Below are 23385 nucleotides of genomic sequence, written 5' to 3'. Positions count from 1 at the left end.
AACACAACTGAACACTTTGATAAAATTGAAATTCAATAATTTAATACTCCTCACCAAGAGGTACTAAATAAATATCTGCAAAAGTTCCAAAACAGCCATTTCGAGTGCTGCACTTTGGTGAGATAGGAGTAAAATATTGGTAGATATTATCTAGCCTAACGTTTAAAAGCTTTTTGTGTAAAAAATATCAAATTAGATCATTCGTTTTGTGTAAGTGTAGGCCATTGCTCTATTCTTTGCCTTACTCTTAAAACTGGAGATAAACCGAAGGGAAAAGATATTTAGGATTTTTAGTGTCATTCTAATCTCTTGTTTGAAAGAAAATGAAAGCTGTGATTGAAATGTTATTGGAACATCCAGTGACACTTCAATCACAACTTTGTTTCTTTCAAAGGAGATTACAATGACAGAGTTGGCAGGAACCTTGGAGGTCTTTCTAGTCCAACCCCCTATTCGAGTAGAAGACCTTAAACCATTTCAGACAAATGGCTGTCCAATCTTTGCTTAAAAACTTACACTGTTGGAGCATTGATAACTTCTGGAGGCAAGCCACTCTACTGATAAATTGTTATAACTGTCATGAAATTTTTCCTTAGTTCTAGATTGATTCCATCCATTGCTTCTTGTCCTGCCTTCAGGTGCTTTGGAGAATAGGTTGATTATATTGGTCTGAGCTATGGGATCCTCTATGTACCTTCTTTTTGCACCCTTAGACTGCTTTTAAAACTGCTTTTTAAAGTACACCATATCCTTTCCCCACATAATCCAATTTTAGAACAGCTTCTATTTGTGCACTGTGGATTGATGTCATAATTGTGCTTTTAGTACAGAGCTTGCTATCTTCACCCCTTGTGCTAACATAAGTGCATGCCAATATAAACAAAACTGATCAAAGAAAATCATACTTGTGGTGTAGTAGTACAGGCCTTCTGAATTTCAGCCTTCTAAGAGAGTTTCGTTTAAAATGCTTTCAGGATGTTAAAAATGGAACTAAATGTTATTGGGCCACAGGTGGAAATTGGTAATAAAATCTTGTTTAGACTGTTTTGCTTCACAATGCAAATAAATCTAGCAACTTGACTGAGGCTAGGCTATAACCCGGCACAACATTTTTCCTTCCACATGGAGTTTGTGGTATAGAAAAGAATTCAATCATGAAAATTAGTATTCTAAAATAAGGCTTCTATAGAATTCTTTTCTCTGATCAAAAAAGTCTTATTTCCATTTTGTAATTTTTCTTTAGGGATGTGGTGGTTCAGTGGCTAAGATGCTGAGCTTGTCGATCAGAAAGGTCGGCAGTTCGGCGGTTCAAATCCCTAGTGCCGCTTAACGGAGTGGCCTCCCATTACTTGTCCCAGCTTCTGCCAACCTAGCAGTTTGAAAATTGCAAATAGAAAAATAGGGACCACTTTGGTGGGAAGGTAACAGTGTTCTGTGCCCAAAGCGAACAGGTACCAACGCCGGTAGAAACCCACCCCTGGTTTAGTCATGCCAGCCACATGACCATGGACAGCACTGGCTCTTTGGCTTTTAAACGGAAATGAGCACCACCCCCTAGAGTCAGGAATGATTAGCGCATATGTGCCAGAGAAACCTTTATCTTTATTCTTCTTTTCCCTATCATCCAAAATAGGATGTTTTCTCTTGCCTCTTCTTTTTGATCTCACCATTGTATAAAATAACCTCTAATGAAAGCTTTATTTTCATCTCAAACTATTCTCAAATCAGTACTTATAACAAAGCATTATTTTTATTTCTTTGTTAATTTTCTACTATCGCTTCTTTCTGTAGCAATATTTCTATTTTTCTAAAAGACACACATCCCTTTCAAGAATAGACCTGATTTCAAAGAATTTTGCTACTAAGGATTCTAAAGTAGAAATGCTACCCGTTTTTTTGAAACATAATCCTGTGAGTTTGGTTAATAAAAGGAATTTTTTTTTTAAAATGGAGATCCCTTCAGTGATTTTATGAACAGCTGGCAAATACTGCCTTACCAATTCATAAGTGCCTGTTCCTGTTGTAACGATTTTCAGAACTGGCAAGAATAAATAGCATGCCATTAAGCCAAATGGTTTATATTGTCAGTAATAATTAAGATTATGTTGCATATTGTGATTTGGGGGCTTTTGCTTTATATTCAGTGTTAGATCGGGTGAATGGATGAGACAGACTCAGACTTCAGTGACAAACAACAGCTCTTTATTAGACAACTATTTACAAATCCAGCATCCGCCTGTCTGACAGTTAGCCCTTTTATAGGGAGCTGTCATCGGCCAATCGGCTTGGAGTATTTTCCCACCAGATTGGAGGACCTTGGTGGAGCCTACCATTTAGCTGTCAGTATGTAACATTCAGTATGTGTCTTAAATGGATTACTTATAACTTGTCATTTATATGGAGACCTTTAGGGGAAAAAAATCCTGGTAGTTGAGGGAAAACTACACAATGATTTTCAGTAGGCTACATCTTTCAAACTTAATATCAATTTACACTAGAGTACAGAATCTGTGGAAACCTATTTATTTTATTTATTTATTATTAAACTTCTATGCAAGTCAAGTCAAGATGGCTCACGGGCATATAATTAAGATACCATATAAAACATTAAAACAAATAAGAACCATACATTTAAACTCAGCTAAAATTTCAATTAACCAAGATGGAGAGGAAGGGAGCAAAATGTATATGGAGAAGAGATAGAGTCTGGTTAATTCATTAATTACCTCAAGATGCCATTCCCCCATTGGCGCCCCAAGTCAGCTGGGAGAGCCAGGTCTTCAAGCTCGTTTGGAAGGCCAGAAGGGTGGGCGTGGAAGATTTACATTTCAACATAACTGTAGGAAACCAGCTTGAAGAAGACTAGCAACTCAGTGGTGACTGATTTGAGCGAGGTTTATACTAACAGAAGTTGTATTCCCATGTAACAAAAAACTATTGTTTAGTATCCAGTGGATAAAGCTCAGTGAACCTTGCTTATATGAATCCTCTCATACCAGATTCAGGTTCAGAGCCACAAAGTCCATCAATAATTGTAAATAGATGTTTCTTAGTAATAGAATACCTTGGAGGTCCTTCTAGATCAAGCCCATATTCTAGCAGGAGTCCCTATCACAGAGGTGGTATTCAGCCGGTGCTGACCAGTTTTGGAAAATTGGTAGTGAAAATTTTGAGTAGTTCAGCGAACTGGTAAATACCACCTCTGACTGGCACCACCCCCATCTATTTTCTGCCTCCAGAGTCCCAGCTGATCAGGAGGAAATGGGGATTTTACAGTATCCTTCCCTTGCCACGCCTACCAAGCCACACCCACCAAGCCTTGCCACACCCACCAAACCACACCCACAGAACCAGTAGTAAAAAAATTTGAATCCCACCACTGCCCTATACCATTTTCGATAAACAATTGTCCAGCCTTTTTTGAAAGCCTCCATTGATAGAGCACTTACTCCATATGAAGGCAAGTCATTCCGCAGGTTAATTGTACTCACTGTCAAGAAATTTCTTCTTAGTTCTAGATTGGTTCTCTTCTTGATTAGTTTCCATCCATTGCTGCTTCTCCTGCCTTCAGGTGCTTTGGAGAATAGGTAGTATTTAACCATTAATTGCTGTACATTGTGTTTGTTTACATAGAGCTGGTAATAGAAGTAACGTGGTACTTCTATTTACATTTACTAATGTAAAGCATGTTTTATCTAATTTCTTCCATATAACTACTATTTTTTCATGTATGAGAATCTTCTGATTGATAGCTTGGCTTTTACTGTTTGTCTTCTCATTTCCCCCTTATGTCTAACATGTTGGACAACAATCTCATTAAGCTGAAATATTGCGAAATCTTTCTGCAAAGCTTACAGATAATATTTTTGCCAAATATCATGGACATAGATTACTGCTATATTATCATGTTAATTCCTGGTATATCAATGATCAAACCTTATTCTTCTCCTTTCAGGCTATGGCAACTTGAGCCCCAATACAGTGGCTTCACAAGTATTCTGCATCTTCTTTGCCCTCTTTGGGATTCCCTTAAATCTCATTCTTCTGAATAGGATAGGACAGCTGATGCTCTCTGGGGTGCATCTATGTGCCTTCTATCTGGATGTGAAGTTCCAGTGGCAGGTAAGGGATCTGGGTATTCTTACGTGTTTGTTTATTTAATCTAAGCCACCCATTTCACAAGCAAGAAACTCTGAGCATTTTACAAGAAGAATAAAACAATAAATTCTTGTGGGTCACTTTGGCCAGCCTGGACAATTTATTCATGCCATTTTCTAAAAAAGCAAGAATGTCCATGAAAATGCCACTGACTTAACTAGTTAAATTTAAATTTGTTGTAGGCAGAGCTATGGTGCAGCAACAAAAGCTATCTAGATAATCATATCATTCCGTTGTGTTGTTCCTCTTAACAACACCTTCAAATTTCAGATGTAAATCTTTACTTGTCTTCATGTTTAAATGGCCTATTTCAATGTGTTTACTTGAAACAAGTTTCTATTGAATTAAATTAGGCTTACTTATCTCTCTATATATGTTTGTTTAGGTTTATAGACCTAGCAAGCCTCAGGGAGTTGCTGGATCTGCAATCCTAAACAGCAGGAAGACCATAACAAACTTTGTGTAAGAGAGATGAATAAGCATAATAAATGCACACTTTAAAAAAAGTGTTTTAAGCCTTGGGAGTACGTTTTTAAATGAAGAATAAGAAGAGACTTTGTAGACTGTTTCCACAATAGCCAGTTGCATGCCCCTAGGGAGTTCATAACAAGGGCATTAGGGCGAAAACATCCTTTAACTCATGTTTCACTAGCTATCAGAGTGGTGCAGAGATGGGGAAAGACTTTTTTTCTTTCCAGATACTTTAGAACATTTTAGAGTTGCTGTTATATTGCAGTGATTAACCAATTTGCAAAACTTGTTGGTTTTGTGCAGAAATGCCCCATTTTAAGAGTAAAATGTATTTGGTAAGGCAAAAAAGAGGCCTCACCAAAATATAATACAAGCATTTGGCTATAATTCCACAGACAAATAACTCAGTATTAAACAGCAGGTTTTGCTTTCGGTTTTCTGTCTTCCGTCAGCAAAAAGTTGGTTCGTCATCACTTGCCTTTTCCCTTCTATGTTTTGTTCTTATATTATGTCTGGACAAGCCTCACATTCCTCAGGTTATCTACCACTATCTCTAGCTCCAAGTATCCAGAAAATATGACGCACATACACACTCCTGTTCCCTCCCTGAATATAGCAATGGTAAAATAGCATTTTTAGTATTTTTGAAAATTGTGCAAGTCTAGGCTTTGCTTGGGACTGGCTACTGCATCAACATCAACTTCCACAGAGAAATAGCAGTTACATCCCAATTTCAAGCTTTTTCTCTACATCAATGACTGCCTCTGGTTGGTAGGAATCATAATCCAGAACTTTTAACATTTACAAATGCTTAATGAAGATGTATTAAGTTAATGGAAAACATGCTTTGGATGATTCTTCCCAACTTACAAATGTGTAGACATTTGTGGGGTCAGAAAAATTCCAGAAGGATCCTCATACCTTGATGGAGAAAGAAATGGACCATGTGTACCTATCCATTTTTGATGCTAAATGTGGTTTTGCTAATGCAAGTGGAAGTTAGAGAATTTTAAACATTTCTGCTCTAAAACTGGCGGTGTCACATTTGTGAGAATTCTCTTTTAATGCATTCTTGTGGCCATATCTTATTAATCATCTTCTTTTAAACTTAGCTTAAGCAGCTTTCAATTTTTGTGGAAAACTTTGAGAAGAAGAATGTTCTGCTTCTTGTCTGTAAAGTTGAGGTTACTGAGTCAAAGGCTGATCAAATCCAAACCTAGAATATTTGAAGGTATCAAAGGGCTTCTTTTAAACCGAGACAATGCATCACCAGCCCTTCTTCATAAGTATCCCAAATAGTCCCAGAAATCGTGGGAACATGGGCAAAAGGTTGCTCTGCTGACACAAGAGAACATAGCTTTATGAGGAAGGCTGTGTGTTAACTTTTTCACATGACAGGTTTTAGAGCAAGGCTGTCAAACTCCCGACCTGTGGGCCAAATGTGTCACTTACTGGCCACACCCATGCCCGGGGTAGCAAAGGGGGGGAAAGCCCTGATATATCATGTGATACTGTGATGACAACGTAAGTTTGACACCCCTGTTTTAGAGGAATCATTCAAGGGCCTTCCCAAATGCTCTGATGTTTTTAGCAGAAAGATACTCAGACCCAAAAAGTTTAATTATTTTGCAACATTTTTGTCATAGTCATTATGATCTTTGTAGCCCGGGTAGGCAGCCCTAGGTAGGCTAAACATTAGATACTCTGCAAACCTGATTGAGTCTTGAGTTCATGTCAGATCTAAAGCCAAGGTCCAGAGTATCCTAATAAGTTTAAATATATAAAGTAAGCAATGAAGGTCAGGACAATTTTCCTCTTCCTGTTCTTTCCCTCTTTCCCATGGATTTTAGATCTTTCACAATGTGTGAAACTGAAATCTATGGACTGATGGTGGTTTACTCAGCAGATTCAAATCAAAGTTTAATATTTGCACGAATAAACCAAGAGCAAACACTTTCCTATTTGGGCCAGCATGTGAAACTGATTGTACAAGTCTAGGAAAACTGACCTGCAAGGATAAAAACTATGAGTAGTATACTTAATTGACATCTCGATTTTAGCTGATCTAAATAATCATTTAGGAAATTGGAATGTTGCATCAAAAAAAAAAAAAGACCAGTAAGTTCAGATGGTACACATTGAACTTGAATCAAAATGTTCTTTGGCCCATGTGGAATGGGTTAAACACAGTATTATGCAAGGACTCTATGCAATGAGCCTTTCTCTTCCAAATATCTCCCAAATCTGTTCAGGAAAATTTTCTCTGGAAGAAAGAAAATTTCAGCAATATACTGGGTGATTGGAGAGGAATGAATCTGTCCTGATTCATTCTTCTCTGTCAACAGAAAGCAGATTTGTCTCTTGACCTCCTCAGAAATTTAATAGGATTGCATGCCTGTCCTGCAGATTCATTCAATGCACATTTTTCCAGTATCTTCTTTAATGAAAGATGTAATCTATATCCTATTTCTTGTCCGATCTCACCTATATTTTCTGTTTCTTTATTGCTTGCTAGAAGGGAGCAGTTGTCTTGACCTGGACCTGTGCCCTGGGTGCTGGCCTTTTATTATTTCTTTTGTTACCACCTTTGCTGTTTACTGCCATAGAAGGCTGGACTTATGAAGAAGGGTTCTACTATTCCTTCATAACTTTAAGTACAATAGGTTTTGGGGATTATGTCATCGGTAAGTATCTTATACCAATTAAAACTTTATTTGTTTGAGGGGTGGAGCAGAGGGTAGATTTACAAATTCCCTAGTAACTCAAAGGAAAACATGGTCATGGACAAAAGCGTGCCTTCTCAAGTTTAAGTTCAGTAAATAAAATCAAAGTTCACTCTATTTTAAGGCTGTGCAAACATTTGCTTCTTTTTCAATGAAAAGGTATGCCCTTCTCGAATGTAAAATTCTCAAGAGCAAAGGATCCTTTATGTGCTTGTTTACACAGGTCACCTAGGAGATAATATTTTTCACTTCATTTTTCCAGATAAGTTGCTGGGTGGAGGTACCCTTCCTTTTTGAGGGAAGTTCTTGATTCTCTGGTCAATTGTGGGAAAACAAGTGCCTTCATCATGCAACAAGAAATACATTGCTTAAAAGGATTCTGATATGTGAGGTGTTTTAGGTTGATTCAATTTGGGATGCATTTATGTTGATAGCAAAGCAGCTTGGTTTAATGGGTGTTTAAATTGGAAGGTATGCATAAAATTCTAGAATTTGGCTTGGTTGGTAGCCATTTTTATTCCAGCCTAATAGCAATTATACAATCAAAACTAATATAGATGGTTGCATCTCCATGAGACAACTAAAACATAGTAAGCGCTGCATGGAAATCTCATTTATCAGACTCCTCTAAAAAGCACTTTTAATTTTTACTCTCACTTTCACAACGGTGTGGAAGAAAAAATCTTTTTTTTAAATAATTTTTTTATTTTCAAACAAACACAAACACACAAAACATATAACATAAAAACCTCTTCAACTGCATACAGTGTGTCAATTGGTTACAAGGTCTTTCTGCGTCCTTTCCATAGTCATCACTTGAACTTTATCAAAAATCACATATTGTCAATAAAATATCTTTGTATATATTATTATTACCATATTTTTCGCCCTATAAGACGCACTTTTTTACTCCAAAAAAGAGGGTGAAAATCTGGGTGCGTCTTATAGGCCGAATGTAGCCACCTGGGCAGTGGTGGGTTTCTGCTGGTTGGTCAATGAACACGGAAGCCCCGCCCCCGTCACTCACTCGTAAGTCTTGGGGTTTTTTTTGCATCGGGGCTTGCTGCAAGAGAGAGGGAGCAAAGACCTTTTCCGGATTGGTGGTGGTGGAGGTGCGGGCCCGTACTCACTAAAGCAAGTCCGGGGAAGTCCTTTGCGCCAGCTGGAAAAGGTCTTGACTTCCCCCCCCCCTTGCAGCATGCCCCGATGCAAAAAATGGCGAGATCTCTTCTCAGAAATGTCTTCTCGGGCTGGCCGGATCTCTCTCCAGATCTTGCAGCTTTTTAGGTTTTTCTTTTTAAAAAACACCTGTCCGAACTATCTTGAAAACCTGCGATGTTGCTTTGGGAGGGGGCAGGCAGCAGCATTTGCCCCTGCCGCCCTCCCTGGGCACCTGCAGCCTTGGAGCCTGCAGCTTTAAAACAAGCCTTTGCACAGCTGCTCGTCTTTCCCCTCCGAAAGCAACCTCGCAGGTTTTCAAGATCGTCTGCAGAGGCGTTTTTAAAAAAGAAAATGGTCTTTTTTGGGGGGGAACGGGCTGTGCATGGAGGAGCTGGCGGTCAGGGCGCCCTGAAGCAACGCCAGCCAGCATGTCCCTTAACGGCAAGGGCAGCAGCGCTAAGCCCACCTCTGCCCTGCCCACTTCTCAGCAATGCGCCCCCGCCTCCTCCTCCTCCTCAGCAGGCAGGCCGGGCAGGGGCACGGGCACAGCTCAGGAGGGAGCAGCCAAGGGGGGGGGCTCTGGCCAGCCGGCGGCTGGCGTGAACTCCTCTCCTGTTCCTTCTTCTGCGGGGGGTGCTGCCTTGGTTTGACAGCCACCTCGTTTCCAATTGGGGGGTGGGGGAGAAATCCTCTGCATGGATCCCCCCAATTGGAAGGAGGAGGCTCCATCTGTGGGGGGAGAGATCCCCCTCACATTCCTCGTCTTCCTGGATGGGCTCCAGATCAGTGAATCCTCCTCCTTTTTAACCAGGCGATCTGTCTGTCTGTCCCTCTCTCCGTCCCAACTGGAGAACAACCTTTTCTGTCCCCTTACTAGCCCATCCGAGAAGATGAGGAACGCGAGGGGGATCCCTCCCCCCCACGGATGGGCTCCAAACCAGCGGAGCCTCATCCTTCTTTTTAAGCAGGTGATCTTTAAGCAGACGATCTTTAAGCAGGCGATCTTCGCTGCTGCACAAGCCGCGCTGCCTTGTTCTCTCTGATAGCTGCCTGCTTAAAAAGAAGGACGAGCCACTATTGGGGAAGGGACAAAGGGGCGGCAGTCGCCCGATCTCGCCACCACCACCCCTTCGCCCCTGGTAACGGCGACTGTTGTGCTGCTGCTTCCAGCTGGGATGCTGGAGGAGCTGCTGGCAGGGAGGCACGCTACCCTCATAAAGACGCCACCGAGCCTGGCTTGCTGATGTGGGAGCAGCTGCAGTGGTTGCCCGGTTGCTCCTGCCCTTCCCCCTGTGGCTGTAGCTGCTGCTCTTCTGGGGCGCCTGAACCAGCCAGGCGCTCCAGACTGGATCCTCGTCAGAGCCGCGGGCTGGAGCTGTGCAAGTAGCCTGCTCAGGTGGGGAGGGAGGAAAGCCTGTTCTTGCCGTTGCCGTCTCCTCGCTCTTGGTGGCTGTCATAGTGCTGCTTCTGGCTGGGGTGGGATTGGCTGCAGGGGCCGTCCGCCCGCTCCTGCCCGTCCCCTTGTGGCTGCCACTACTTTTCTGGGGCACCCGAGCCAGCCAGGCACTTCGGACCGCAGATGAGCCACCGGCTGGAGGGCTGGGGCCCTGCAAGAAGCCCGCTCAGGCAGGGAAGGAGGGAAGGAGGGGAGGAGGGAGTGAGGATAGACAAGTAAGAGGGAAAGAGGAAAGAAAGCAGGAGGGCAGAAGGGAGGTGGAAGGAAGGAAAGAAAAGCAGACACGCTGGAGGGAAAGAGGAAAGAAGGCAAGCAGGCAGGAAGGAGGCAGAAGGAAGGAGGGAAGGATGGAACTGGAAGGGAGGCAGGGAAGGAGGGAGGGAGAAAGGAAGGATAGGAGGATAGGGAAAGAGGAAAGAGGAAAGAGGAAAGAAGGCAGGCAGGCAGAAGGGAGGGAGGTGCAAGGAAGGAAGGAAGCATAGATAAGCAGGAGGGAAAGAAGGCAGGCAGGCAGGAGGAAAGAGGAAGGAGGGAACTGGAAGGGAGGCAGGAAGGAAGGGAAGGAGGAAGGGAGGGTGGAAGGAAGGATAGACAAGTAAGAGGGAAAGAGGAAAGAAAGCATCTGAATGTACTAAACACGAGTCTTCAGGGAAAAGATGGATACATTGTGAAAACTCAGCTGTCAGTTGATCTTAATGTTATGAAATGAAAAGTATGCCATTTGCAATTAACTTGGCATAAAATAATTCATTTGCATTTAATTGTTATTGTTCAAAGAATATTCGGAAAAATGTTCGGCCCTCCAGCATGTTCACTTCATCCAATCTGGCCCTCTTTGAAAAAGGTTTGGACACCCCTGTGTTACATGGTTGACATAAAATTGTTCTTAAACTGCTGTTAACTTTATACAGTTGATATAAAATATTTTACTATAGTATTTGGTTCAGAATCTTTTTTTTCTAGATTTTCCTCCTTTAAAATTGGGTGCGTCTTATATTCCGGAGCGTCTTATAGGGCGAAAAATATGGTATACTTCATTTGTTTGATTATCACTTGTTTCTCCATTTTTAACAAGGTATTCTAAATATGTATCCAGATATATTATAATGATTCATTATATCATCTTCAATATATCCAATAATAAAGATTTTTTTATCTCCTATTCTGTCATTCTATTATTTTAGCATTGATAACATTCTCTAATAATTTTCAATTCCATGTTTTTTTCATTATTAGTATCATCAATCTAATATGCATGTATACACATTGTTATAATTGTTAAACATCCATTAAGCATAGCTATTATTACATCCTTTTTATATGAAACATATTAAATTTGAAGTAAATTTATATTATGGCATTTCATTACATCATCCTGAAATCATCCAATGATATTACATCTTTATATTCTATTCTATATAGAATTATTTATCTTTTATAAAAAGGTTTTTCAACATCATCATCATCCTCACTTATAGTTTGTATAAAATTTCATATTATCAATCTAGTATATATATATGCTTTATCATTATTGATCATTTATTTGACTATAGCTATTCTTACTTTGTCTTATACATAGTACTCAAAATTTAACTACATTTAACTAAATTTTATTGTGACATTTCATTTCATCATCCTATATCCTTCCAGAAATAATGCAGTCCAGTATCTCTTGCCATTTGTAGAATCTGTATTCTAAATGTTTTCTTGATAAGTCTTAGGTGGACTTCTCTTGACAACTTGTTATTCATTGCATATCTTATAAAGATTCAAAACCCTCTATCTGTTCCTTTCCTCAGTTTAACTTTTGTTATTGCTGGTGCTTCTGCCAAAATTACTCTCATTGTTTTTACCAAATTTTCTCCCTTTTCTTCATCTATATTTTGACATCTGAGATAAAGTTCCAGTTCATCTATCTCTCCTTTCCATATTTCGCACTTATCATTTCCCTCCACTCTCGATTTGCTGTCAGTGTCACAATTTTCTTACCACTTTCATATGTTTCTGTGTCTTTTTGAACTCTGTTCTCAAATTTTATTGTTGTTTTATAAGTATTCTCAACTCTTCTCTCCGTACTTTCTGTATTTTGATCTATAATTTCAAGTCTCTTTTCAATTCTCTCTGTGATTATTAAGACTTTTTGAATTTCTAGCATAATTCTTTGCAATGTTAGTCCCTTTTCTTCTTCATATTGGGCCATTTTTCCAGATTATAGACACTGCCACTAAAACATCCAAGGCTTTTGCTAGGTTTCAAACAAATTCAGTAAAGTTTTTCAGGTCCAAACTTTCTCTTTCCTTCAAAGAAACACCTGTATAGCCACTGACCCTTTCAGTAAACAAAGCCAATAGTTTTGCATTATCAGATGTTGCCAAGCCACTAGCCTCTAGATGGCAGTGTTACATTCTTTCCCTCTGTTTTTGCCTCTCTTTCTAAGCTCCGAACTCCAGAACAAAAGAAAAAAAATGTTTAAAGATTACAATCCGGCCGAGCCTTGCGAGGAAAGGAGCTTTTAATCCACAAATACAACAAATGGAAGCAGTATAGAGGAAGAAGGGAAAAAAGACGAGTCCAGTTTAAAAGTAAGAGGCATTTGTAAAAAGTCCATCCATAGAAAACAAACAAAATTAAAGTGAAAAAGATAACACGATAGTTTTAAACCAGGGTTAATTCGCCGCTTACTTCCTTCTGTCTTCCATTTTATTTTAACTAAGTCTTTTGGGTTTTCTCTTCTCTAATAATAAGGATTTTTCTCACTATTTTGGCAACTGTCTCTCCTGTTCTGCTTCTGTTTCAGGGGACTGTCCCAACCTTCTGCAGCCATTTTGACTGCTTCTCTTGTAGCTGGCAAAAAGAGCTTTCTCCTGGATCGATCAGGGACTTTGCAATGTCCCTGAGATCAGCAGGACATGCTCTTCTCTATCAGCGTTCCTTCAGAACGGTTTAGGTCCAAAAAGGACGGTCCAGCAAGAGAGATATCGACAGCAATCCTGGAGCCCCAAGATTGCATGTAATGTCGCCGCAACATCAAGCCCCACCCTCAATCAGAAAAACAATCTTAAATTGGAATTATGTAGACTGAAACAGAATTGATCAGCAGTGATAATGTCATCAGGAGCTTATTTTAACCTTCACCTCAGTGGTGTTCCTTACTTTTCCCAAGTTATTTAAATGGTTATAATCTTGTTTCTGGAGAAAGGTTGTGAGAAGAGTCACTATTTGTACTAAACCATTATATTATTAACCATAACTTGTCATTAAGCTACAGATGGCACTGATTACCTGTTCTGTATCATAAACTATGATTTGTAAATCACAGTAGCTAGATTTACTGCATGCTAAACCAGAACCAAAAAAACCCACATGGTGACAACTTAAAATATAAATGTAGTCACTATTGTAGTAAAAAAAAATGTATGCTACCCAATTTGCAATCACTCTAGATAGCTATTATGACAGCAAGAATGTATTTTTGCAATAGTGATGAACATCTGTAGCTCGAGTGTAGGATGAGGGTGGAGGTTCGTTCTCCAAGCTTGTGGATTAGTTTCTGAATATTTCATTACCAAGCTAGGCAAGATGTTCAGTGGAATTTAGGGGATGTCAATGTCAGTGTTCTTCTGTTTATAGGGAGTTCAGGTATTGGATTTGTAGGCTGGTGTCCCCTCTCCTCAGAATCCAAATTAGCTGCAGAGCAACCAGAGACAACACTGACCATCAACTAACCCACGTAACCCCCCACCAGCAGTTCACCTCCCAATGACTCTGACCTAATGTAATCTCCTTATCACAATACCCATCACAAGATTCACCAATGACTCACAGATGATCCATCATAAGACCGTCAAAGATCCTCACTTGACACACCCACATTTGAAGCCTTTATAAACAGAAGAACACTGACACTTCCTAAATTCTGCTGAAGATGTTACCTAGCTTGGTAATGAAACATTTGGAAATGGGTCTAGGACTGTTCTCCTCGTACTCTTCAACACCCCTTGTTCGCCCCCCAGGGTTCCACCCCAGCCATTGACCGCTACCATTTCACCTCCACTGAAAAGATCCTAGGTGTTCGCCCTGGGCAATGGGACAGCCCCTTCTGTCCCCAGAACCTTCCTCAAGGGCCATTCGGTGAAGTACTGCTCACCACGGCCTTTTGGGCTTAGGAGAGAGTTAGCGGCCAGCCAATTGGAAGAAGGGAAGGGAAAGCTCTTGTGTTGTACCGTTACATTTCAGGGGGAGGATGCAAACGGTTTTCAAGCAAGTGGGGCAGGAATCCAAACGATTTTCAAGCAAGTGGGAGGGGAGGAATACAACCTCCATACCCCAACCCAGTTGTGCTTAACTTTCCAGTGGCCCTTGTGTTGTCCTGTCACGTTTGGGGGGAGGGGGGGAAATGCAAACAGTTTTTGCACCGAGGTGACTGGGCAGAGAAACAAACCCCAGAGAGGATTCCTCCCCACTTACTTGAAAACCCTTTGGATTCCCCTTCCACTTGCTTGAAAACCCTTTGGATCCCCCCCAATTGCTTGAAAACTCTTTAGATCCCCCACTTGCTTGAAAACCTTTTGGATTGCCCCACACTTAGCTGAAAACTCTTTGGATCCCCCCCACTTCCTTGAAAACCCTTTGGATCCCCCCCACTTGATTGAAAACCCTTTGGATCCCCCCCCCAATTGCTTGAAAACTCTTTAGATCCCCCACTTGCTTGAAAACCTTTTGGATTGCCCCACACTTAGCTGAAAACTCTTTGGATCCCCCCCACTTCCTTGAAAACCATTTGGATTCCCCCCCCCCACTTGCTTGAAAACCATTTAGATCCCCCCCATTTGCTTGAAAACCATTTGGTCCCCCCCACTTCTTGAAAATTGTTTGCATCCCCTCCCCCCCAATGTGACAGGACAACACAAGGGCAACAGGAAAGTTAAACACAACCGGATTGTGGTGTGGAGGTGCATAGCTGTTTGGGAAGATAATAATAATTGATTGAATCAAATAGCGGAGCCAACAAACTAGTGGTGGGTTTCAAAATATTTTAGAACCTCTCCTGTAGGTGTGGCCTGCTTTATGGGAGTGGCTTGCCAGCCATGTGACCGGGTGGGAGTGGCTTGGCAATCATGTGACTGGGTGGGCGTGGCGTGAACTTGTAAAATGTGAAACTCACTTAATGCTCTTGCTTAGCAACCAAAATGTTGGCTCAGAAACTGGCATTTGAAGCACGCAAATCTTAAAGCTGTCAAGTTACAAGACCCTTGCACCCCTAACCCTTTAGGAAAAAAAACCAGGGGTGTTCAAACTTGACAGCTTTAAGACTTGTGGACTTCAACTCCCAGACTTCATCTTGATGATGTGCGGAGGGGCGGGGGGTGGGGAGCTGGAACCGGTTCTAAACGGCACTGTAGATTTGTGGAACCTCTTCTATAGGAGAGGTTAGAACTGGCAGGAACCCACCCCTGCAACAAACCTGTCTTTTCAACTTTGGATTGTCCTGTCACATTTCAGGGGGGAATGCAAACAGTTTTCTAGCATGGACCGAGGCGATTGGGTGGAGAAACAAACCCCAAAGAGGAAACTCTACACGGAACACTTTCTCCCTCCCTTTCTCTCTCTTTATCCCTTTCCTTTCTCCAATTGGCTGGCAGCTAACTCTCTCCTGAGCCCAAAAAGCAGTGGTGAGCAGTATTTTGCCGAATGGCCCATGAGGAAAGTTCTGGGACTGAAGAGGCTGGGTCCCATTGCCAAGGGAGAACAGCTAGGGTCTTTTCAGGAGAGGCAAAATGGTAGAGGTCAATGGCTGGGGGCGGAACCCTGGGGGCAAACAAGAGGGGTGGCAAAGGGCATGAGGAGAATAGTTCCATTCCATTGGAAACTAACCCACAAGCTCAGAGAATGAACCCTTACGCTCAGCTAAAATGTATGCCTAGTCATGGATGCTATCTCTCCCCTCCCCCACAAAACAGAGAGGGCATTAGGAGAAAAGGAGAGAATGCATGTTTTTTATCTAGAGCATATGAAGATGTATTGGACCTGAAATATAAACATCAATTTAATATGTAAATGGGCTACAGAAATAACCTTGAAGAAGAAGAGGAGAAGTAACGGCTAAGACAAATCTGAGTCCAAAGCAGGAATGGAATGTGTGAAAGCATTTCAGATTGGACCCTCCCAGATTCTCTTTAAAATAAAGGCAGGGAGGGGGCGGCATATTCTGTTACTGTAAGACTGTAATAAAATGAGTTTCATCATTTTGGTGTTCAAGTCTGCTTGCAGGGCTGACATAACGGGATGCCTGTTACTTGTTTTAATACTAATGTGTACAAATATTTGAACCAACAGTAATACGTCTCAGCTGCAGTTGTCTCAGGGTTTATTTTGTACTCACCAGACAACATATTCTTTGGCTTGGCTGATGACCTAAGTGGTAACCCGTCCACTCTTGAGTTTTCTATAGCTTAAGCACACCTTTCGTTTTCTTGTTGTCCAAGAATCTTTAAAATTGCGCTCTATATTTCTTTCTGCCTCTGTTAAGATTCTGCCACTTTTCTTCCTTGCAGGCATGAACCCTGCGCGTACTTACCCCGGCTGGTATAAGAACGTAATATCTCTCTGGATCCTCTTTGGAATGGCCTGGTTAGCCCTGATCATTAATCTCTGCATCAGCTTAGTAGAAAATTCTAGGACACTTTGCCAATGCTGCAAGACAAAAAATCACAACATAGGACACGAGTTAATGAATGGAGACGCAAACATTAATTTGGAGCCAGAAGATCAGGAGAAATGTGATATGAAAGACATAAAACCCGCGAGGCTGGCTTGAATTTGGAATCTGCATTCTTTTACATGTTTTTTCTATTGAAGAAGGGAAGCATCCGCAAGCATTGGTAAATGTTTTGGTTTGCCACTATGAGAAATTTTCCTACCTGGGAGGTCATCTAAATGGAGTTGACTTGACACTTGGATAACATTGAAAATATACATATATTTCCTTGAAATGGTCTGGAATTGCTTTTTCATGTGATACCTTTTCAGTATGGGAATAAATTGCTTTTTGAAAACAGTGAACATGTAACAGAATAAACTCTGTTGTGAGCATCCGAGTTGAGAATGTGGGACCATCACAGCCCCATTGATGTACACGCAGTTGTTATATGCATGCAACAGTCTTCCACACCTAAGACCCTCCATGCTTGCTGGAAATTAATAAAGACAAATACTTTTGAAAGCCTTTAGGTTATAGAAGATGAATTACAATATTCTGCCCATTACCACTCTAGCAGCTCAAAAATCAAGGTTATTTGTCTACAGGCTAGATATCAGTACTAACAAAGTAGGGAAAGTGTGCAGAAAATAGCTTCTGGAATTCCTCCGAACCTCCTCTTTATGAGCGGTGGCCATAGGATCTCTCTACATTTTCTATGTAACAAAATCAATACATTGCATCTGTGTCCATTTATATGTGTATATTCTGGAAAGCACAAGGTGAACTATCTATTCTGGTTCAGGCCACCTGGCTTAGAATGGAGGATACCGCAGCATTCTGAGCTATTTCACGAGAAATGCTTAGGGATCACTTGGGGGAATTTTTCCTGGATTTTTTTTCCTTCCGGATAATTTTGTACATTTTTAGCCCTGAATTTCTTTTGTCAGTTTCTCCTGTTCCTCTCTGGTTGCATTTTGTTCAGGTTTTGGAGCATTATTTTTCTGATATACAGAAAAACAGGCAGAAGAGAGTACTAAGCCCTAGAACATGATATACTGCCAACATTCCATAGGGTTGAAAAGAACAGAAGAACTGCCTGTATTGTCACTTTTTATATATGAGGTTAATAGTATAATTGGACATTTATATTATGTTTTAACTTTGTACAGACACCACTCTTTTGTTTAACATGTCATGCTTATGCTTTCCCATGGAATCCCTATGAGAAACATCATATAAAGCATTTTTCTAAAAAATAATTGTGATGGTAAATAAGATAACATTGTTATTTATTGGGCATATTGTCCATATTTTCTTTAAAATGAAAACATGGAGGGTATGTGTTCAAGTAGAGATATAGATTAATACCTTTCATGGTGAGGAGGCAGACCCCAACTGGAGTCCATTCCTCTAGCCTTGATAAAGGGAATTAATTGGGATATGTTCCATGAATGTGCCTAATGTACTTTAAACCAATTTCAGCTGATTGCCATCCCAGCATTTTGTGGGGTATAAATTGGTTCCACCCAGCTTCTTGTCTACACATATCCATTCTGACTTTGGTGACTTTTAGTACAATTCACTTACACTGGTGAAGGTTCTTCCATGGTGATAATTTTTGAATATCTGAAACATCCACAGTCTATGCCAGCTAAGTCAGTCTTGTGCAATTTGGCATTCTTCATTATTGACTCCAGTTAGGAATTCTGAAAGTTGCTGTTCCAACATGCTTGAAGGAAACTAGATGGTGGAGGACAAGTTTTTCATCTTATATTTTATACTGTTATAACTTGACACTTGTTGGTTCTGCTATGCTCAGTCTTTGTAGCTGGATAATGTAGCCATAACAGAAATTTATAACTTTGATTTTAAACAAACAAACACCATCACCCACAAAAGTGTTGTATGCCAAAAATATAGGTCACTTGTTTAAGGGTGACAAGGAGAGAGGGGGAGGGAGGGAGGAGGGAGAGAGGGGGGGAGAGGGAGGGAGAGAGAAAGAGAGAGACTCGAATTGCCACTGCGGACCTGAATTCTTTCATAATCTGCGCTGGAAAAGTATTGGAAATATTTTAAAAGTCATTAAAAGTTTTCCTGTAAATTTGTCTGTACACTTCTTTTAAAATATGTTGGGAGAAATGTCCTTCTGGGTTCGGCTCCAAGTGGGGAAAAAAACACTGGAGACATGGAGGCTGCTTGGAAAGATGGTTTTTAATGTTGGACAGGACCACATGGCCTGAGTCCTGAACAGAAAAGGTGATCACATGCTTCAATGTTGGTGGAGAAGAAGAGAAGGGAAGAGAAGGAGAAGAGCAGACCAGAAGAAGGGCTTGCAGGGATTTTTATAATTGTTCTGCCCCACCTATCTGTTTCCTGTTCCTGTGTAAGAAGTGTATTCTGATTGGTTGCCAGACTCACATGGGCCCATGCAGGGGCAACCCTCTAGGCTGTTTTGAATTCAGGTTTGATTGAGTTCAGATGCCATGTGGTCAGTTGAGTAAAGGCTTATTATCCTGCCTTCATTGTCTCTTACACTGAACTCTACACCCATCCCCCTGGAGCTGAACTCTTTATTATGTAAAGTGGACTAGCTTGGCCTTCTTAATGGCCCATTGACAAAGGGCAGGAAGCTGCAGGAATTTACTCTGTTTAAAATGTGTTTCTCCCTTTTTCACATCCAGGAAAATATAATATTCTGCCTTATCAATATTTCCTAGGATATTTCATTTTTCTGGGAGAGGGTTAGGTGATAACTTCCTACAATCCCTCCTTTTTTTTTTTCAAAAAAATGTGAGTGGAACGCACATGTTTTTGACAAAAGATAAAATTGGTCAGATCAGGGAAACTTAATTTTTCTGATGGAAAAGCATTGAAAGAGACAGCAGAAGGATCCCTTCAGTGGCTCCCAGAGAGCTTTCAACCATGAAGGTCTTAGCAACCAGGGCACAATTTCTGGAAAGAAATTTACAATATCCAATTTACCATGCCAATTATTTTCAGGTGTTTGATATCACTTTCTGTGAGCTTCCAGACTACAAGCAAGCAGAAGTCCCAAAAAAAACTTCACAGCCATTGAAGGATTCTTCCTTTTAAAGAAGTACAGGCTGCCCATTTCCAAGGGATTTCTTTAACTTGCCCTGGCTCCTATTTTAGTGAGGCAAAATTGAGTTTAGCTAGTGTGCAATCCAGACTATTTAGTATTTTTAAAACTACACACAATGAGCCCTGGGATTCCTCCTCCTGAGACCACCAGTGCAACATGTCCTACTTTACTGGGCAACTGGGCAGCAGCATTTTTTTTTTGAGTCACAGGGTTTGAGTTTTGAAGATCCTTTCTGCTACTCTTCAAGTGGGGGAATTGCCTGAGGGGAACTGACCCTCCCCCATGGGATTAAAAGGGAGATATCACTGTTTAGGCTTTTGTGCAAAGACAAAAATCAACCTAGGAAATGCTTTGTGGAGTTGGGTCAAGGAGATAGTTTCAATCTAGTTCTGAATGGAGCCTCTCTCTCTCCCTCTCTCTTTGTGTGTGTGTGTGTGTGTGTGTGTGTGTGTGTTTGTGTGTGTAGCTGCTTCTACAATACAGAAAATACAGACATTTTGGACAAAATTTCCCTCCCACCAGCCAGAAATCTAAGGTGTTCAGAACTTGCTGTGCTAGCCATTCTCAAATACAATTCTTACATGAATACATTAAACTCATTACAATATAAATGAGGCAAGGAAGAAAGCATAATAAATTTCTGTGAATGAAACAGAGAAAGAAAACTTATCAAATTCCACCCTCCCCATAATCTTTTCAGCTGTCTTCTGGGAATTGAAAAGAGTCTTTTGGTCTTTACTTCTTCATCTCCTTCAGGGTTCTTTCATGTCTGCTAGGGTGGCATGCTTGGTTTGGTGGTAAGGCTGGTCAGTCAGTCTTGGCAGTCTGTCCCAGGCTTGGCTAAGTTTTTTTTCCTCATGTCAGGTTTTATCAGGAGGCAATCACCAGCAGCAAATTGGAGAGTTATGGTTTGAGCTAGCAGTCCTTTGTTTCTGAAGAGTACAATCTTCTAGGGCTGAAAGACATGAGAACAAGGTTCCCTCCCCCACAGAAAAGGCATTGTTGGAGGATTAGAGGTAAGGGAGGGGCGTGGGGGGGGGGTAGATAGCTTGCAGGCAGAGTTTGAAAAAAATAAAACCATCAGTTACTCAGCAGATAAACAGATAAACATTATGGGGATATCACAGATGAGAAATGGGGTCTGGATTCACATGCTCCAGGAAAGAAATGAACAGGTAAAATCATTTAGACACACAATAAATGCAATGCAAGGATGAAACTTTCCTTGCAAATGAGCTTAAAACATTTCCTGGGTTGTTACTTTAAGGTATAGGGAAGGAAGGAAGGAAAAAAAAATCTTTACTCTGTTTCTGCTGGCCAGAACAGACACAAAATAAAGACCCCTCCCAGTTTCAGTTAGTTTTCTAGGCCCAACAAACTGAGCAAAGGCAATTTCTGCCAGTTTACTCCTTTCTTTGAACCTTCTTTGAACATTTTAAAATTCTTGTCTTTTGGATTGGAGACATCTTAGTTACAATTACCTTGAGGGTGCACAAAGACTTAGACATACACACACAGACAAAGAGGAAACAACAAAACTCACGAGGAGATAACAAAACTCATTCCCGCCATGAATCTCAGTTAAATTGGGGAAGGCACAAATCTTAAAAAAACAAAAACCACGTGGTTACATAGAAGACAGAGAAAGAGACAGACAAGAGAAAAAAAAAAAAGAAATCCCACCATTTCCTTTTAAGTACCTTTTCAGCCAAATTAGTTTTTCCTGTATCATCTTTCAGCAAAGCCCATTTTCTACAATCTGCTCTTTTTTTTCTTCATTCCGGCCAGGACGGGCATTTGCTTTTCGTCCCAGGCCCCCAACAACTCCCCTAGGGGGGTTTCCATGGCTACCCTCGAGCTACCGCTTCCCATGATCCCGTTTAGATGTGGGTTCACTTCGTCCTAGCCAGGTTTGCCACTTCGTATTTCCCCACTTTACTTTCGCGTCCTTAGAGGACCTTTCGCGCCCTTTTGAAGGGACTTTCTCTGTTTGCCCTTCGGAGGGTCTTATTGGTGCCCTTCGGAGGGACTTTTCTGGGGGTGCCCTTCGGAGGGACTTTTGACGCGTTCCTCACCGCGGGAACCTTCTCTCGATTCGCGCCCTTTCACGCAGGGACTTTTCTTACAGTTTCAAGTCTTGGGGAAAGAGACCCGGAGGACCAGCCGCACAGTGACCCAGGAGGGGTGCTGTCGGAGCGGGTATGCGTACCTCCCTTTTTCTCACTAACTTTCTTATGGGCTTTAGCTTTTTTCTCTCACAGGACAAAAACAGCAGCAACAACAAAAAATAAAAAATCCATTCACTTTTCCATCCATTTTCACACACACTAGTCACACACAGGCAGGCATACACACATTTCCCATGCTTTAAAATTAAATTTTAGAGAATTAAAATTTAGAGGTACTCACCTTCTTTCCAGGCAGCCTTTGAGCTCAAACTCAAAACCCCTTTAAAGCCTAGATCCAAATGGCTAAGGCCAAGATAAAGTCCACCCACAGACTCAATGGGGTCTGTGCCGGCATGGGAGGCTTACCTGGGCCATATCCATTTGTTAGGCTAGCTTGGAGTCCCATCTGTGGGTCGCCAATTGTTGGGAGAAATGTCCTTCTGGGTTCGGCTCCAAGTGGGGAAAAAAACACTGGAGACATGGAGGCTGCTTGGAAAGATGGTTTTTAATGTTGGACAGGACCACATGGCCTGAGTCCTGAACAGAAAAGGTGATCACATGCTTCAATGTTGGTGGAGAAGAAGAGAAGGGAAGAGAAGGAGAAGAGCAGACCAGAAGAAGGGCTTGCAGGGATTTTTATAATTGTTCTGCCCCACCTATCTGTTTCCTGTTCCTGTGTAAGAAATGTATTCTGATTGGTTGCCAGACTCACATGGGCCCATGCAGGGGCAACCCTCTAGGCTGTTTTGAATTCAGGTTTGATTGAGTTCAGATGCCATGTGGTCAGTTGAGTAAAGGCTTATTATCCTGCCTTCATTGTCTCTTACACTGAACTCTACACCCATCCCCCTGGAGCTGAACTCTTTATTATGTAAAGTGGACTAGCTTGGCCTTCTTAATGGCCCATTGACAAAGGGCAGGAAGCTGCAGGAATTTACTCTGTTTAAAATGTGTTTCTCCCTTTTTCACATCCAGGAAAATATAATATTCTGCCTTATCAATATTTCCTAGGATATTTCATTTTTCTGGGAGAGGGTTAGGTGATAACTTCCTACAAATATATGTTTAATAATGTTGTTATTGAAAGTTCAGTAAGTCCATGTAATAAATTTATACCCTACCAATATGGGTAATGCTCAAAACAATAACTTTTAAGCAAATTCAAATACATTTCTTATTCTCTCTTTTAAATGAACTATGTTTATGTGTCTACCGTATTTTTAGAGTATAAGACGCACCCTTTTCTTTCAAAAAAGAGGCTGAAAATCTGGGTGTGTCTTATAGACTGAATACAGCATTTTTTGCCTCCCGAAACTCTGCCCCTTCACCAAAATGGCTATGCATAGCTTTTAGAAGGCTTTCAGAGAGCTCCTGGGGGATGGGCAGGGCAGAAATGAGTGAAAAACAGCCCTCAGCAGCACTCTATAAGCTTCCTAAAGGCTATC

At 41.1% G+C, this 23385-nt stretch overlaps 1 protein-coding gene and 1 long non-coding RNA gene across 3 annotated transcripts in view; one reads left to right on the top strand and one right to left on the bottom strand.

Annotated features, from left to right (window-relative positions):
- Positions 1-18609, top strand: part of KCNK17 (potassium two pore domain channel subfamily K member 17) — a 35488-nt gene extending 16879 nt beyond the window's left edge. The window contains exons 2-4 of one of the 2 annotated variants that reach the window (XM_081940845.1): positions 3956-4122; positions 7145-7313; positions 16524-18609. In XM_081940845.1, coding sequence (XP_081796971.1) covers positions 3956-4122; positions 7145-7313; positions 16524-16786 — 599 coding nt within the window. In that variant the 3' untranslated portion in view covers positions 16787-18609. The remainder of the gene's footprint in view (positions 1-3955; positions 4123-7144; positions 7314-16523) is intronic. The other variant, XM_081940844.1, reaches the window with a different exon arrangement.
- Positions 18544-23083, bottom strand: LOC309385990. Its single transcript, XR_014174324.1, has 2 exons — positions 22989-23083; positions 18544-18782 (listed from the first exon to the last, which is right to left on the bottom strand). It is a non-coding gene; the product is annotated as an uncharacterized lncRNA (long non-coding RNA).
- Positions 23084-23385: the final 302 nt, after the last annotated feature.

The sequence above is a fragment of the Natrix helvetica genome (genome assembly GCF_964273705.1).
Source record: "Natrix helvetica genome assembly, chromosome: 2".
NCBI classification, from domain to species: Eukaryota; Metazoa; Chordata; class Lepidosauria; order Squamata; family Natricidae; genus Natrix; species Natrix helvetica.
The sequence above is the reverse complement of the archived record's forward strand: the minus strand, read 5'-3'. Positions and strand labels throughout refer to the sequence as shown.